The 15,740-nt window shown below is 49.0% G+C and overlaps 1 protein-coding gene across 4 annotated transcripts in view; it reads right to left on the minus strand.

The window, feature by feature from the left end:
* Positions 1-2,544: 2,544 nt before the first annotated feature.
* The window catches only part of ENTPD3 (ectonucleoside triphosphate diphosphohydrolase 3), a 37,674-nt gene continuing 24,478 nt past the window's right edge, over positions 2,545-15,740 (minus strand). For 2 of the 4 annotated variants that reach the window (XM_039237250.1, XM_039237249.1), the window contains 6 exons: positions 14,613-14,772; positions 13,432-13,665; positions 7,464-7,736; positions 7,182-7,292; positions 6,403-6,540; positions 2,545-3,861 (listed from right to left, as the gene is read on the minus strand). In XM_039237250.1, coding sequence (XP_039093181.1) covers positions 3,625-3,861; positions 6,403-6,540; positions 7,182-7,292; positions 7,464-7,736; positions 13,432-13,665; positions 14,613-14,772 — 1,153 coding nt within the window. In that variant the 3' untranslated portion in view covers positions 2,545-3,624. The other 2 variants (XM_039237251.1, XM_039237253.1) reach the window with 2 other exon arrangements.

Below are 15,740 nucleotides of genomic sequence, written 5' to 3' on the forward strand. Positions count from 1 at the left end.
GTTAATGCATTTTGCGTAATGCTGAAGAAGCTCTTCCCTTACTCAAGATCTTAAATATGTTCTCGTCCTTTCTGTTCTAAAACCTTTGTAGGTTACCCTTTCACACTGAGGCCTTTAACCAGCCTGCAAATCATTTTTGAAAATGGTATGGGGAAGGAGTTGAATTTCCTTTTTCCTCCATATGGAAATCAAGTTGTCCCACATCTTTTTCACTGCTCTGACATGACACCTCTGTCATAAGTCAAATGACTGTACATGAATGAGTATGTTGGACTACAACACTCTACAGCCAAACTCCTATCTGCTGGGTGACACTGCCTTTCCCTGTGACAGATGTGACAGAAATATGGGCTTTAGACTCAACCAGACCAGAATCTCCACTCAGTCTCCACCTTCCAAAACACTTATTAGCCGGGTGATGTTTATGAGCCCATGCCTTTCCTGCATGGTTGTTCTAAAGAATAGACACAATTTGTGATACCTGATCACTTGTATCTTCACTTGTTTTGGTTGGAGTCTTGGGGCCTGAGTTCTGTAGTATTAATTTTCTATTGCTGTGTCACAAATTTCCATAAACTTAGCTTCAAACAACACCCATGTGTTACCTCCTGGTTCTGTAGGTCAGAGTCAGCTGGGTTCTCTGCTTAGTGTCTCAAAAGGCTAAAATTGATGTGTCAATCTGGTGGAGCTCTTTCTTTTAAAAAAAAAAAACGCTTATTTTTGAGACACAGAGAGAGACAGAGCATGAGTAGGGGAGGGGCAGAGAGAGGAACACAGAATCTGAAGCAGGCTCCAGGCTCTGAGCTGTCAGCACAGCCCGATGCGGAACTCAGACCACGAGATCATGACCTGAGCCAAAGTCGGACACTTAACTGACTGAGCCACCCAGGCACCCCTACCTGGTGGCGTTCTTAACTGCAAGTTCTGGGGAAATATGCTCCCAAGTCCATGCAAGTTGCTGGTGGAACGTAGTTGCTCGTGGTTGCAGGACTGAGGCCCTGCTTTCCTGCAGGCTTTCAGCCGAGGGTTGCTCTTAGCTCCTAGAGGCTGCTCTGGGCTTCTCTCACGCCTGACCTCCTCTGTTATCATGGTAGCAACAGCACATCAAATCCTTCTCATGCTTTGAATCTCTCACTTCTGGAGCAAATACCCTGCCTTTACAGTTCATGTGAGGAGAAAACACCTCCCTGGCTAATCTCTCCATTTTAAGGTTAACTGATTAGCGCTCACACCTGCAAATCCTTCTGCCACGTAACAGCATAATCTCCCGAGTAACAGCAGAGAGCAAGGCGATGGGGCCGTGTCAGGTTTCTGCTTACCACAGTCTTACTAGATGTGTTACCTGGACTTCGGATTTCATCATGGTTCCTCCGGGAAGAATTCCTTGATGTAGGTCAGAAAACCTAAAACGCGTCATCAGCTATTCCGAAGCTATGCACATTGACTATGACTTGCTTCCATGGAACCCTGGCCCTCTTCCCTGCACAGACATATCTGTTTTTTCTTGCAAGCTCTTGGTGATTTGGGCGCTATTTTTATCTAATATCTCTATACTTAGTGTCCACGCTTCAGTCGTTTATGGAAATAACAGCAGTCGACAAATATGTTGAGAATATTACATTCTTGGCACTTATCCAAATCCAAGAGCACACCTGGCAAGGAGCTAGGCCCATAGTAGGTGTTTTTGAGATGTCTGTTGAGTGAATGAGTGATGAATGACAGGGTTTGCCCTTAAGTTAGGCTACTGTCTATTTTAGAAACAAGCCATATGCACACACGAGGTAAATAATATAAAAATTTACCTAACTAGTATTTAAAGGGTGATCCAGGAGATAGATCACTCTGTGTGTGTGTGTGTGTGTGTGTGTGTGTAAGGAAAGCTTTGTGGAAGAAGTGAGCTAGAATTAGGCCTTGAAAAACATGCTTTATTTGGATGGTTGGGAAGATGGCCCACAGGCTGGGTGGGAGACCTGTGTGAGAAGGAGCGCGTCTCAGGAAGGAAGCAGCCATTCCAGGTGGGCAGCAAGATCTGAGGCTCTAGCCTCACAAGTTCTGAATGTCAAATAAGGCATGGAAATGTGTGACTCAATTATCTCAAGGAGCCAAAGGCTTTTATCAAAGTGAAGCACTTTAGCTTCTCTGGAATGAAGGTGATATTAACACGTAATGCTCTTTTTTTTTTTTTAAATTTTTAATGTTTTATTTATTTCTAGGAGAGAGAGGAGAGAGACAGAGTGAGCAGGGGAGGGTCAGAGAGAGAGGGAGACACAGACTCTGAAACAGGCTCCAGGCTCTGAGCTGGCAGTCAGCACAGAGCCTGACGCCGGGCTCGAACCCACGAACCGCGAGATCATGACCTAAGCAAAAGTCGGACGTTTAACCGACTAAGCCACCCAGGTGCCCCTAACACGTAATGTTCTTAGTTCACTAGGAAAGTCTGTTCTTAAGAAAATTTTCCTCGTTTTAAGAAATTCCTCTCATATACCACTGGCATCCTTAGGAGAAAAAAAGTACTGTTTGCAAGGTCACAAACACACACGCTGCTGAGTCAAAATAAGAGTCCTTTATTTCACATTCAGCCAACAAACAACAATCTGGAATAATATTCACTTTTAGTTTGTAGCCATTGGGCTTGCTGGATTCTTTTTCATCCTATGTTGGAATGAAATGTCCCTGCAGCCTCCTCTTCTTTCCCCAAACTGAAGAAGTGTGGTACCATTGCAGAGAGGCCGGCCATCTAGGACGGTGGTACGCAAGGGTATCTCAGGGCAGTGCCAAGTACGCTTGCCCGAACGGGGTATGAGAGCACACGAACCACGCCCCCGTGAAAAAACGGCCCTAAGCAAAAGCCCCGCAAAGGCAACAGACCTGGAACTGACAGCCTCACTAGGAGTAAGTGTTTCACAGGAGGACCCAGCCACGTGACGGGGAGGTGAGAATGAAGGTAGGCACACCGGCAGCAACCTACTGATGGAACCCCACTCGGAACGGGCAGTTTCCTGGGAGACTTCCTGTGTTTCTGTCCTCCGGGTTCCGCCTGCATGACAGAGCCTGGCCGTGCCCACTGTCCTCTGGGGAAAGGAGTCTTCTCGCCCAGACGCTGTTATTCTACTGGCCTGAGGGAGCGCAGTGCTTATGGGATTGCTAAGTCTGAGTTAGGAATCAGTGGGAAGAAGCCTTAAAACGACATATCTGACTGTGTCAAACGCTCCATGGGCGCCTGCCAGCTTCCAAACTTGCCGGGGCGGGGTGTGTGTGTGTGTGTGTGTGTGTGTGGCATCTCTGAGGAAGGAAACACGCAAACTGAGCCCTGAGGTCAGTTCTTCAGCATTAAACTGTCGTATGCTCAATTCAGTGTTCCTCCAGGGCCCGTGGAGGGAAGGGCCGGACTTTGATGGCCTGCCTCTCCCCTGCCCCCAGTAGGTCAGCAGGTGCGTCGTAGGGCCTTTGGAGGAGCAACCAGTTGAGAGGCGCTTTGGCATAAATCAGTTATCAGAGAGGCACGTAACCTCGGTATTTGACTCCAGCTGCGCTTCCCAAAGATGGACACTTCGCCTGCGCTGTCCGGGGCCCCCCAGGCTGGTTCTGGGCCGCCCTGAGGCTCCAGGGGCTGCTTGGCGAGGCTCACTCGGAATCCAGCGTGCGGCCGAAGGCATGCTGGGAGTGTCTCTGCTTCCTGGCCGAAGCACACAGGTACACCAGGAGGGCCACACACAGCAAGGCCACTGCCGTGAAGAAGGCGACGGCGCCCACAAAGGCAGGTGCGTCCATGGGCAGGCGGATGAGGGCACTTTCGGCTGGGATCTGGTTGGTCAGGCTGAGCATGTAGCCCAAAGACCAGGCTATGCTGCTGTTCCCCACCTGCGCGGCAGAAAGACGGCTTAGTTCTCGGAGGCGCGAGGCAGGAATTACACACACACGCCGCTGTCGTCCCCACCAGAAGCTGGCGGCCTAGGGTCAAAGCACTTGCCCAAGTTCAGGCACTGCAGAGACTGGCTAGAATCCAGGTCACTGGGACCACGAAGCCTCAAGGGCCCGCTCTGCACTTTGGAGAAAAACCATCGGAATCCTCTCAGCCTGTCACAGCCAAGTGGAACGATGGCACAGTTAATAACCGCGAGAGTTTTTCTACTCTTTCCCCACATGTGTCTGTGGCTACGGTAAGAGGGCAAGGAGCGCTTCACAGAGCCTGGAGCCAGTTTCTCAGCCCAGGGGGTCGCGCTGGACAAGAAGCAGACTCGGTCAATTCCCCACGCTAATTCCATCAGGTTTTGTTTCCACACTTTCAGGCTGTTTTATTAGATACAGAAACGTTTACAGTCTACAGTCTTCACAATGACCCCTTCATCATTATGTTGGAATCCTCTGTATCTTGAATGACGCTCTTTATCTTAAAGACTATTTGGTCAGGTATTACATAGCTACCCAGAAATTTGAAAAGCTCAGTGACCCCTCTTTTCTTATGGGTAGTGTTTGCCCAATAGTTAAAAAGTTTTCTAACTTTCAAGCTTTCCATGTCCTTATGCTTAATGCCTAAGGGTTTCTCTTACAAACAACATATGCTTGGTTTTTAAAAATCCAATCTGACATATATCCAATCTGATATATATATGTATATATACACAACGTTCCCCTTTATTTATTTATTTTTTTTTTATGTTTTTATTTATTTCTAGTAGAGAGAGAGAGACAGCGTGAGCAGGGGAGGGTCAGCTAGAGAGGGAGTCACAGACTGAAACAGGCTCCAGGCTCTGAGCTGGCAGTCAGCACAGAGCCCGACGCGGGGCTCGAACCCACGAACCGCGAGATCATGACCTAAGTGAAAGTCGGACGCTTAACCGACTAAGCCACCCAGGTGCCCCATAACGTTCCCCTTTAGAAGATGAGCCTTTTAGGCCACTCGTATGCCCCCTACCCGACTCCCTTCACACCGGACATTAGCTATACTTGAATTTGGGGTTATTCTGGGTGGTTTCTTCTCTTTTACTTTTCTCTAATCTAAGTTTTCTTTAAAAAAAAAAAAAACTTCAAGGCACCCTATCATTTATCCTGATTGCCTATATTTTTATAGCACCTCCTGGATTTCTTTCTCTTTGTATTTATCTCCTCCAAAAATATTTTGACATTTTTGTGCAGCAACTCTTCTAAGTCTTTTTTATGCCTTTTACATTGGAATACTAATTTGACTGGATATAAACTTCTTTGTGAATAAGGAAAGGTACTCGAAAGCTGGAATTCTGTTTCCATCCAAACTGGACTTCAAGAGGAAGTCACTTTCCATTCTCTTAATGTACTTTCCTGCTAATGAGATTCATTAGAAGCAAGGCTTAGAGGCCGCATGCCATCAGCACTCCCTGCATGTCTCCAGACAGCCCCATCTGTTGCGTGATGACTCAATTTTATTTATGTAAAAGTAGACAGTCACAGGCCTAATGCTGGATATTGACTGGTTTAATAGAATTATTGCTAGAGCTAATATTGAACATATTCCAGGCTTTATACCAGCCATTCCTGAAATGAGAACATTCTCCCTGATCGCCGGGATATACTGCTGGATGCACATCTCAGCAAGGCTGAGTCCTGCCTGCAGACAGAGCCCGGAGGTTGACAGACCAGAGAGTCACCTGGTAGCCGCTATGATTGCAGCCTCAGACCGTCCTGGACACTTGACAGGAAATACAGTGACCTCAGGCACGGCTGCTATAAATCCCCAACACTCTCTGTTACCCTGACGTCTGTGTAAAATGGAGAGCTGTGAGTTACTAGCTTTACAGTTACTGTTATATTTAAAGCTGCTTTTCAGGATGAAAAGTCTGATCCTTAACATACTGCTTTTTTTTTTTAATTTTTAAAAATGTTTTATTTATTTCTGAGAGAGAGAGAGACAGCATGAGCAGGGGAGGGGCAGAGAGAGAGGGAGACACAGAATCTGAAACAGGCTCCAGGCTCTGAGCTGTCAGCACAGGGCCCGATGTGGGGCTCGAACCCACAAACCATGTGATCATGACCTGAGCTGAAGTTGGATGCTTAACTGACTGAGCCACCCAGGCGCCCCAACATACTTCTTTATACACTTGACAAACATTTAGTTAACACCTTCTAGCCTCTCACTGCTGTGCTGAATGCTAAGCACATGAAAAGAATGAAATAGGCCCTGCGTTCGCAGAGCTCAGGGTCCGTGGGCACCCGGCCTCCCATTGCTGCCTCACGTGGAAGGGTCTCCAGTGAAACCTCCTCTGAGTTCTCCACCGTGTCTTCTTTGGTCACAGGGGCCCAAGTGTCATCAGCCTCCCTCCAGCAAACTGAAAGCACCAATACTCCTGTAAATTCTACCTTTCTTTTGCACATATTTACACAAACCTTTGAGAGCAAGGGGAGAAAACAGCACATGCCTTGACTTACTTCTTTTTTAAAATGTATTTGGGGCCAGGTCTCCTCGGTGAATTTGTACCCATTTACCAGCAGGTGGTAGATATAGTGGGCGGAGAAGCAGTAGGAGCGAGCATACACCTCATCGAACCTGGGGAGCAGCAGCGGCAGCTGAAAAGAAGGTGCCAGACAGATAAGGCGGGTGCGACTGGAAATGCATGCTTCCGAACACCACGTGTTAAAGGATCTCGTCACGCACAATTTCGTGACACAATCACCATAAAATGATGGGACCGCATCGTATCATAATGAAAATGCCCCTATGCAGTATCACGTGGTGACACGTTCTAAGTTCACAGAGCGCTGCTGCTGCACCTCCCGCCCTTCTGACCGTTGTGTCCGTGGCTGGAATGTTGATCCACGGTGCAGGTGTCGGGGGGGTTCCCTTCTTACCCCATTTTATGGACGTGGGGGAGGTAGAATGGCATGAAGTCCAAATTCAGAACACACGCACACATGCACACAAATGGGCTATATGCTGATCTACTCTGCGTTTTGTACTGACGTTGCCCTTTTCTCTTTATTTTTTTTTTAAATAAAAAATTTTTGAGAGAGAGTGAGCGAGTTGGGGAGGGACAGAGATTATGAAACAGGCTCTGCGGAGCTTGCGAGTCTGAGCTGTCGGCACAGAGCCCGATGCGGGGCTCGAACTCACGAGCCTAGGGATCATGACCTGAGCCCAAATCCAGGGCCTGACAGTTAATCGCCTGAGCCACCCAGCCGCCCTGCCCCTTCTCTCTTTAAACACTGACCTGGCTCCAGCTCTCCGAGCAGAAATCCCAGCTGCTTGAGTTGAAGGCGCTCAGGGAGAAGCTCCCGGAGAGATTGAAGGCGCTGGCTGTGTAGTAGAAGCCTGCAAAGGCCTGGGAGGGAGGAGGCAACACACAAGGAAGTTACTTCTCAGATCGGGGGCAGAACGCGGAGCCTTCGGCTGGGGGACAGGAAAGTGGGGGGCCGGTCAGCAGAAGAGAAAGGTGAGAAGGAAGTATTCGGTGGGGGGAGAAAGGACTCTGTCGGGTGGTTTTCGCTCTTACCACAAATGTCCCTTTAACTTTTGGCTGATACACCCCGTCAAAGGAACACGCTTCTTGGTCATGGCAAGCTTTGAAGTCAAACAGGGAAGCCACCTTTTCCCTACACAGCGACGGGTCCCCGGTCCCCCCAACAGTGATGATGTCGTCAGGGCGGTAGTTGGCGGGCCTCAGGTCTGCTGTGCACAGGCTGTCGAATAGGTGGCCCCCAGAGAAGGTGGTGAGATAATTCCGAGGGTAGCAGGGGTTGCTGAGATTGGTTTTGGTGGGGGAATCCTGCAGGTACGAGAGCGAGGTGTCAGAAAACACTCTTTTAGGGGGGTGGGCAAGCGTTTTGTAAATTCTCACTATTGTTACCCTCTGGCGCCAAGAGAGAAATGGATGGAAAACATGCCCTTCTGGGTCAGCGCGCACCTGAAGGCAAGTCGCAGGTTGTCGTGATAAGTCCGGGGGGGGGGGGTGACAGTTACCCGCACTGGGCACCACGCCGGGCTGTCGCTCGCATTACTTGACTCACCCCTCCCCACGGTCCTGTGAAGCAGGTTTTATGAAATCCATTTAAGAAAAATTCTTTTAACATTTATTTAATTTTGAGGGAAAAAGAGCGTGAGTGGGAGAGGGGCAGAGAGAGAGGGAGACACAGAATCTGAAGCAGCTCCAGGCCCTGAGCTGTCAGCACAGAGCCCGACGCGGGGCTCAAACTCACAAGCAGTGAGATCATGCCTTGAGCCAAAGTCGGATGCCCAACTGACGGGCCACCCAGGCGCCCCTGTGAAATCCATTTTGAGGAGAACACAACATATGTTTAGTTTAATGGATCATTTTGAATAGGATAGGATATTATCTATCCACCTAACAGAATAACCCGGAAGGTTACAAATAAATACATTGTGAAAATGAGGGCTCCTTCCCAACCACTCTGCCACCAGATCCCCTCCTCAGAAGTAACCCCTGTTGCCAGTTTTTGTAATTTCCTCCTGGAGATGTAGTGTATACGTCTTGTATGCATACACAAATATCTCTTCTCCTCCCTCTTCTTTCTTCTGAAAACTATACGTGGTAGTATTCTATACACAGTTAGGCTCCTTGCTTTTCTTACTGAAAAATTTATCTTTCAGATCTTTCCATTCGCTGTACATATAGAATGGCCTCTTCTTTTTAGTAGCAGCATAGCACTCCGCTGTACAAATCAACTATAATTATTTAAGGAATCTCCTCTATATGAATATTTATATGGGTTCCAATCACTCTGCCATTATAAACAGTGCTGCACCAAATATCCTTATTCATACAAATCTTTGATCCCTTTGTAATTTATTTGGCATAAAGATTGTAGTAAGGACCTGACTCTACTTTTTCCAAATGACTATCCAATATTTTACTTACTGGAGAAAAATATTCTTTCTTAGCTGACGCCAGTCCAAAATGCATATGGTTCTATTTATGTACTCTGTTTTCTAAAGGAATTGGATTTGAACTCTGCCCAATTTGAAAACCATTAATTAAAAAATTTTTTTTGTTATGTCTTTATTTTATTCTGAGAGAGACAGAGACAGAGAGCGAGCAGGGGAGGGGCGGAGAGAGAGGGAGACACAGACTCCGAAGCAGTTCCAGGCTCTCAGCTCTCAGCACAGAGCCTGATGTGGGCCTCAAACTCGTGGACCATGAGATCATGATCTGAGCTGAAGTCGGATGTTCAACCAACTGAGCCACGCAGGTGCCCCTGTTATTGCCTTCTTTAAGTATACTTTGCCAATGGTCTAAGCTGTTCAGTCCCTCGACATTCAACAAATCTCCCCTGAACTTAGTACTTGCAGGGCACTGGCACTAAAGGGTCACCCATTAGGCTCGAGAGCAAAGAAGCTCCTAGAAAACTGTAGCATAACTTGACCTTAGGGTAAATCCTGTCAAAAGTGGAAAGACAGTGATAGGAACTATTCTCAATAGTGATAGAAACTATTAAAAACAAGGTAGGAAACTAAAAGAAAGCTACAGAGCCAATCATGAAAATGGTAAGTTTTATTGAAGGATGCAAACCAAGAACTAAATAATTGGAATAATATAATTCTATACAGAAATTCCTAATTTCAATAATAGCCCAATATTTTACCAAATTGATTTTCAGTCATTGCAACTGCAATCATAATCTCAGTGAAACAAAGTTCCTTTCTGTTACTACTTTAAATGATTTTGAAGTTCAAAATAAATGTCTGAGAGTAGAAAAACAAACTATTGCAACTAGAACATATAACAAATGATACTGTGTTAAGAATGGAGAAATGGGTGAATATAATAGGAAATTCAGAAACAGATCCTCATTATCTTATTAATGGAATGTCTCAGAATCCCTGAAATTATCAGATTGCAAAAGGTCATCACAGTATTGTGGGTGGGAATCCGGATGGTTTTAATTTTGTTGGAAGATTGCTCATTTATCTACTTATATAAAAAATATACCTATCCTTTGATTTCATCCTCCAGAAGTAAAATTACTAGTTCATAAGGTTATGTGCACGAGAAGGTTTATGACCACAGGACATAGCCTCAGGTCCATCAGGAGAGGAATGGTTGACAAATTGTGAAACATTAAAGGGTACAGAAAACAAGTTAGATATTGATCTGGAAAGTCTTGAACAACAATGTATCAAGCTGTGAACAGTGAAGACATTTGATGAACAGCATTGGAAAGAGAGTCTTTCATTTTTACTTCAATGCGTTTTTTGCATAGTTTGACATTTTTACAGTAAGAATGCAATTTCTTTCATAATAAAATGACCTATCTAGTTTTTCTTTTTAAAGAATGGTACTTGGAACATTATGCATCCATAAAAATAATAATTTCAAAGGATATTAAGCACCACAGGAAATTGCTCATGATATATCGTTAGGTAAAAGAAAAAGCTGGAGGGGTGCCTGGCGGCTCAGTCAGTTAAGCGTCTGACTCTTGATTTCAGCTCAGGTCATGATCTCATCGTTCATGAGATGGAGCCTGCTCGGGATTCTCTCTCTCCCTTTCTCTTTGCCCCTCCCCTGCTCACGCTCTCTCCCTCTCTCTCTCAAAATAAATAAACATTACAAAAGAAAAAGAGACATCAGGCTCTGTGCTGACTGCCAGCTCAGAGCCTGGAGCCTGTTTCGGATTCTGTGACTCCCTCTCTCTCTGACCCTCCCCTGCTCACGCTGCCTCTCTCGCTCTCTTTCAGAAAAAAGAAAAAAAAAAGAAAAAGAGAAAAGGCTGGATATAAAACTATATACAGCATATGAAGCCAAATTTGTAAACATACAGATTCATGCATGAAAAAAAGACTGGAAGAAAATGTTTACTGTGGTTAATTCTAGGGTTCCTTGTTTGGTTTTATAATTTATATTTCTGTGTGCCCGTGTCTGCATTTTCTAACCCTTTTTCACTGAACATGTGTTACTTTAAAAACAGAAGAAAAAATCTTAAAGAGGGGATGAAAGAAAGTGAATGCATGTCTTCAGCCCCTAAAATGCTGTCAGAGACTCCAGCGCTGGGGCCATGGGGGCCTGTTCATATGAAAACAGGCTGCAAAGGATACATCCAGGTCCCATTCTAACCAGACTGCGACAGGTGAGGAGACCAGATCCAGACTGGTGGCACTTACTCAGCCAGCGTTCACGATGCAATCATCTTTGTGGACCTTCTAAGCCGGGGCTTGGCAACATGTATGTGGCACATCAAAGTGCTGGGCAGGCAGGTCGGAACGTGCATTTGTGGGTGATCGTCAGCACACCTGGATCCCTCCCCTCTCCTGAGTCACAGGCTTTGCGGGCAGAGCCACCTACTCAGGCATCCAGAGGTCACCGGGCACGCTGGAGAGCTGCCCGTCCCTCCTCACCGACTGTCCACACGGGACACTGGGATCGCCCACCTCTGCCCCCAGCCCCGGGCTCGCACCTCGAGCCCCACGTTCTCTAACCCAAGGGAGACCTCAGACCAGGGGAGTACTGGCTTCTCCACTGTAGATTCTTAGATACATAATCATTCTTTTTTTAAAATGTTTATTTTTTAAGAGGAGGGGAAGGACAGAGAGAGGGGCCGAGAGAATTCCCAGCAGGCTCTGTGCTCTCAGCACAGAGCTGGACATGGGGCTCGATCTCACAAACCCTGAGATCATGCCCTGGGCTGAAATCAAGAGTCAGACGCTTAACCGACTGAGCCACCCAGGTGCCCCCGATAATCATTAAAATTTTATTTTGTTATGTCTTTATTTTATTTTGAGAGACAGAGACAGAGAGCGAGTGGGGGAGGGGCAGGGAGCCAGGGAGCCACAGAATCGGAAGCAGCTCCATGCCCTGAGCTGTCAGCACAGAGCCCGACGCGGCGCTCGAACCCACGGGCAGTGAGATCACGACCTGACACAAAGTCGGATGCCCAACCGACGGGCCGCCCAGGCGCCCCAATAATCATTCTTTAATAAACACTGTAAAAATAAACACACACAAACACTTTCCTCAGGGCCAGCCAAATTTAAGAGGTTAGCTCCTCTGACCTTCGCTCGCTCTGGGAAAAGGATGACTTCACCTGCCCCCTGTCTCCCGTTGCAAGTTCCGAGGAGCCCTGTGCCCTCCACCCCCGGGGTCAGCACTGGAGGGAGAGGCGTGAAGCGTTGCTAGAACTCAAGGGAGGTGGAGAAAAGAGGTGTTTCCAGAGCTTCCCCTGGGCAGCAGCATGTTGGCTCCAGCACGTTAGAGGGCGAGCAGGGGTGGGGGGAGGTCTCGGACGCCTTGCGAGGGAGGACGGGGTTCCCCGTGGGCTCCGTTCGGCCGAGGGGGGGTGGTGTGAGTCTGGGGGGGCACTGGGTCTCTTGAGCCCCGAGGGCTGCCTGCAGGGGCCCCCACCCTGTCCTTTCCCGCGAGTTCAGCCTCCGCCAACAATGCCCGTCAGGCGCATATGTGTCGGGGCTCCCGCCTTTCCTGCGAGGTTCAAAGAGGAGCTCTGGGCAGCGGCCAGCTCTGGAGGCGAACTCTCACCCCTGCACGACTACGCGGTGAGTGCAGGGGCCTGAAGGGGTCAGTCTTGCTGCCTGGTGAGCCAGCCCACCCTCCCCGCAGGCTGGCGGCTGGGCAAGTACTGCTTCCCGCCCCAGCGGCCCGAGTGAGTGGGGGGGGAGGGCACTAACCAATGGTGCTGTGTCCGCTGCGTTCACGGCTGACCCGGCCCTGCCCCCTGCCCCGGGTCTCACCGGGAGCCAGGATCTGTGGCCTCTGGCTGGCCTCACGCCCCTCCAGGTGGTCAAAGCCCCTTCTCTCATCTTCATTTTCTCTTCGCAGCCATGCCTGGCTGAGACGGACGTCCCGAGCACTGGACTCTGGGGGCTAGGACATCGTGAGTGGAGCCCGGGCTCAGTGACACCCACCACACGGGCACTGAGTTTACATTAATGACACCTTGCAGCTGGCGCCTGAAGAAGCCGTGGGAGCCACGGAACCGTTACTGTGTCCGTTACTGGCCAATGTGATGGCCTTCGGCCCCTCCCGTATCTCACCACACAGGGGGCGACCAGCCTACCTGATACAGGCCCATGTAAAAGGAGGCTGAACCTGGGGGGGGCTCAGGCCTCTCGCGTCAGCAAACTCTGGGGACCACTTCTATGATTTTGTCAGCACTCAGGGGAGTCCCAAAGGTCTCAGGTTTATTTAGCTATTGGTTTAAAACAGCTTGTGTCATAGAGGGATCCCAGGTCTTGAATCATTTATGAGACATCGGGTGTCCTGCAATTTCCCTAGGCTTCTGACTCACATACACCGGCAGTGGGCAGCACAGCATAGAGAGCGAGTGAGCAAGCTTGGACGCCGCCCCCCATGACTAAGCTGGCAAATGGTCTTGTTTCCAACCCAATCAGAAGATGGATGGACAGACCCCAGAAGGCGCACGCCCCTCAAGACCCCCAAAGGAACGCCTGCTGCCCGGCCCCCACACCCTCCCCCAACCCCCCGCCTCAGGTACCTGAAGAAGTATTGCCAGAAACCTCTTCTCAGCCTCATTGCGGCCGTAGCACTGGAAGCTGTGAGTGTAGAGCGTGTACGCATAGCCGTACAGGGACACCTCCGTGACATGGCTGGCGTTCAGCCCCGCCTTCTCTCCGGTCGCGAAGGATATTTGCGTGGAGGCACCGCCCAAATCCAGGGCGCCTGTGGTCTCCACTCCATTTGGATGCACCCACATATGCCACAGGTTCTTCTGCACAGCGGGGGGAAGGAAACGAGAGAAAACGCCGGAGGCACCGTCTCTGTTAGCCTGGGACTCTCCACCCAAGACCCGGCTCCCTTTGCTAAGAAATAGGACGTGGGGGGCATTTGGGGGCCAGAACTCTCCTTTCTTTCAAGGGTGGTGAGCTCCAGTGCTTCCGGGGCTAGGCAGGCAGCATAAATGGGTGAAGCAGGTTAGGTGTAGACAACGGGGAGGGTCGGGTAGGGGCCGCGGCAAACTGGGGACTGTGCGGGCCGCACTCTGTTCTGCTTGTTATCGCCAATGTGAGCCTGCGGGACCAGCGCTTCCAACTTTTAGGGGCGTGGGGGTCAGGGAAAGCTAGAGATGTGGGTCTATATGTGGTGTGTGTGTGTGTGTGTGTGTGTGTGTGTGTGACATTTCTAAAATAGTAACTGCTGGCAATTAACTAAAATTTAAGAATATGTTTGAGGGGGAACAAAGTAGGTGTTGGGCTGGATATGGTTTATGTCCTCTGTAAGATGGCAACTGTCCCTCGAAGCCAGCTTTCCTTTGCACCGGGGCGGGGCATGTGGGGACAGCAATGGAAGGGACCCAGGGACACAGGATGGTTTGGCAAGAGGCTGCCTGAGGGTTCTGGAAATTCCAGAGGGCCGTGGAGCTTCTTAGAAGGGCCATTCTCCAGCTACCCTTCAAGATACACACAGCCTTTAGATTTAGATCCCCTCCACCTCCAATTTCGTACCAGCTAGTGAAGTGATGGCACCCCTGTCCCCCGTACATGTGGTCCTGTTCTGCCCCAGCGCTGTGTGTCTTTTCTTAGCTATGTCTCACAGGTGTTTCCTCCATGCCACATACGATAGAGAGGGACACAGGACAGACGCACCTGTGCGTAAGGGACCACCCACAGGGACGGGATAGACAGCAAGATTAAAAACCATGCATTTGTTTTCACACACCTCCAGGAAATTTCCCATTAAATAGTTGGCTGTAATCCATCCATATATCCCTTCCTCTTGCCCAGAAATGATTTGAGCACCCCTAAAATCAAAGGGCTGGGACTTGAAGTAGTTTTGGATGCTTGCAAGGACTTCATTAGCTGCTGTTTCATTTTGCAACCTATGCAAGGCACAGAACACAAAGGCTGAGGGCCCGGGGATGAGCGTCTTCCAATGTTCTCAATCAGGTGCAAAGGCGAACCTCCCAGCCCTCCGCCGGCAGGGACGGGCTCCCAGAATGTGCAAAAACGGCAACCGTCTGCAAGTCGGAACCTCCCAGGGAACCTGAAGGCAGATGCACTTGTTACCCGTCAAACTGCCAAGCAGAGAAACAGCCTCAGGTACAAGCACCCTGTTCCCTCCCCGCTGCCTGCTTCTGCCTCGTTCTCTAGCGCCAGCGACTCCAAGAGCCTTCTGCTTAATCACCGCTGCTGTGTCTCAGATCAGCACAGGAAAGGGGACTGGCGAAGGCACGGGGTGGCTTTAGGAATCCGCTGGAGGCACCACACAAAGGAGCTCTCATCAGGCCAGAAGGAAGGGGGATCTCAGGAGGAGGGAGGAAAGAAAGAGCCACTTTTCAGCTGTCCCTGCTTTGTTCTAGAAAGGGCTTCATCATGAGGGGATATGATGGCTATCGTGGCCGTCACTGGATTGAAATCCATCAGTGTGCTGACCCACGGAAACGTGGAAACACAGCATTCAAGTATCACCCGTGACATGGCATCATGCTGTCGTTCATTTGCCGCCATTTTACCTTGCGGAAGGACATTTGCTCCCCTTTCATCACGGGGTGACTGAAACCAGGGGCACTGGCTCACTATTGGCTCAACGAGGAAGAACCACGCTACAAGCCGAGGTCCGTTCTAATTCAGCAGCAAATGATCCCTGCTTGGAAAACAATCCAAGGTTTTTCCTAGTTTTATCAGTTCCCCTCCCAGAGGACTCTCATTAAATGCTTTTTTTTTTAAATAGTTGACTTTTCTCTCAATTAAAACGTCAGCCAGATCCTCAGAAGGAATGGATTACCATCAGAAAGCTTTACGAGGAGGAGTTAATCTTTAATTTATTCAAAGGGGACATTCACTGTTT

This window comes from Hyaena hyaena, unplaced genomic scaffold (assembly GCF_003009895.1).
Source record: "Hyaena hyaena isolate Hyena2069 unplaced genomic scaffold, ASM300989v1 scaffold_121, whole genome shotgun sequence".
In the NCBI taxonomy this organism is placed as follows: domain Eukaryota; kingdom Metazoa; phylum Chordata; class Mammalia; order Carnivora; family Hyaenidae; genus Hyaena; species Hyaena hyaena.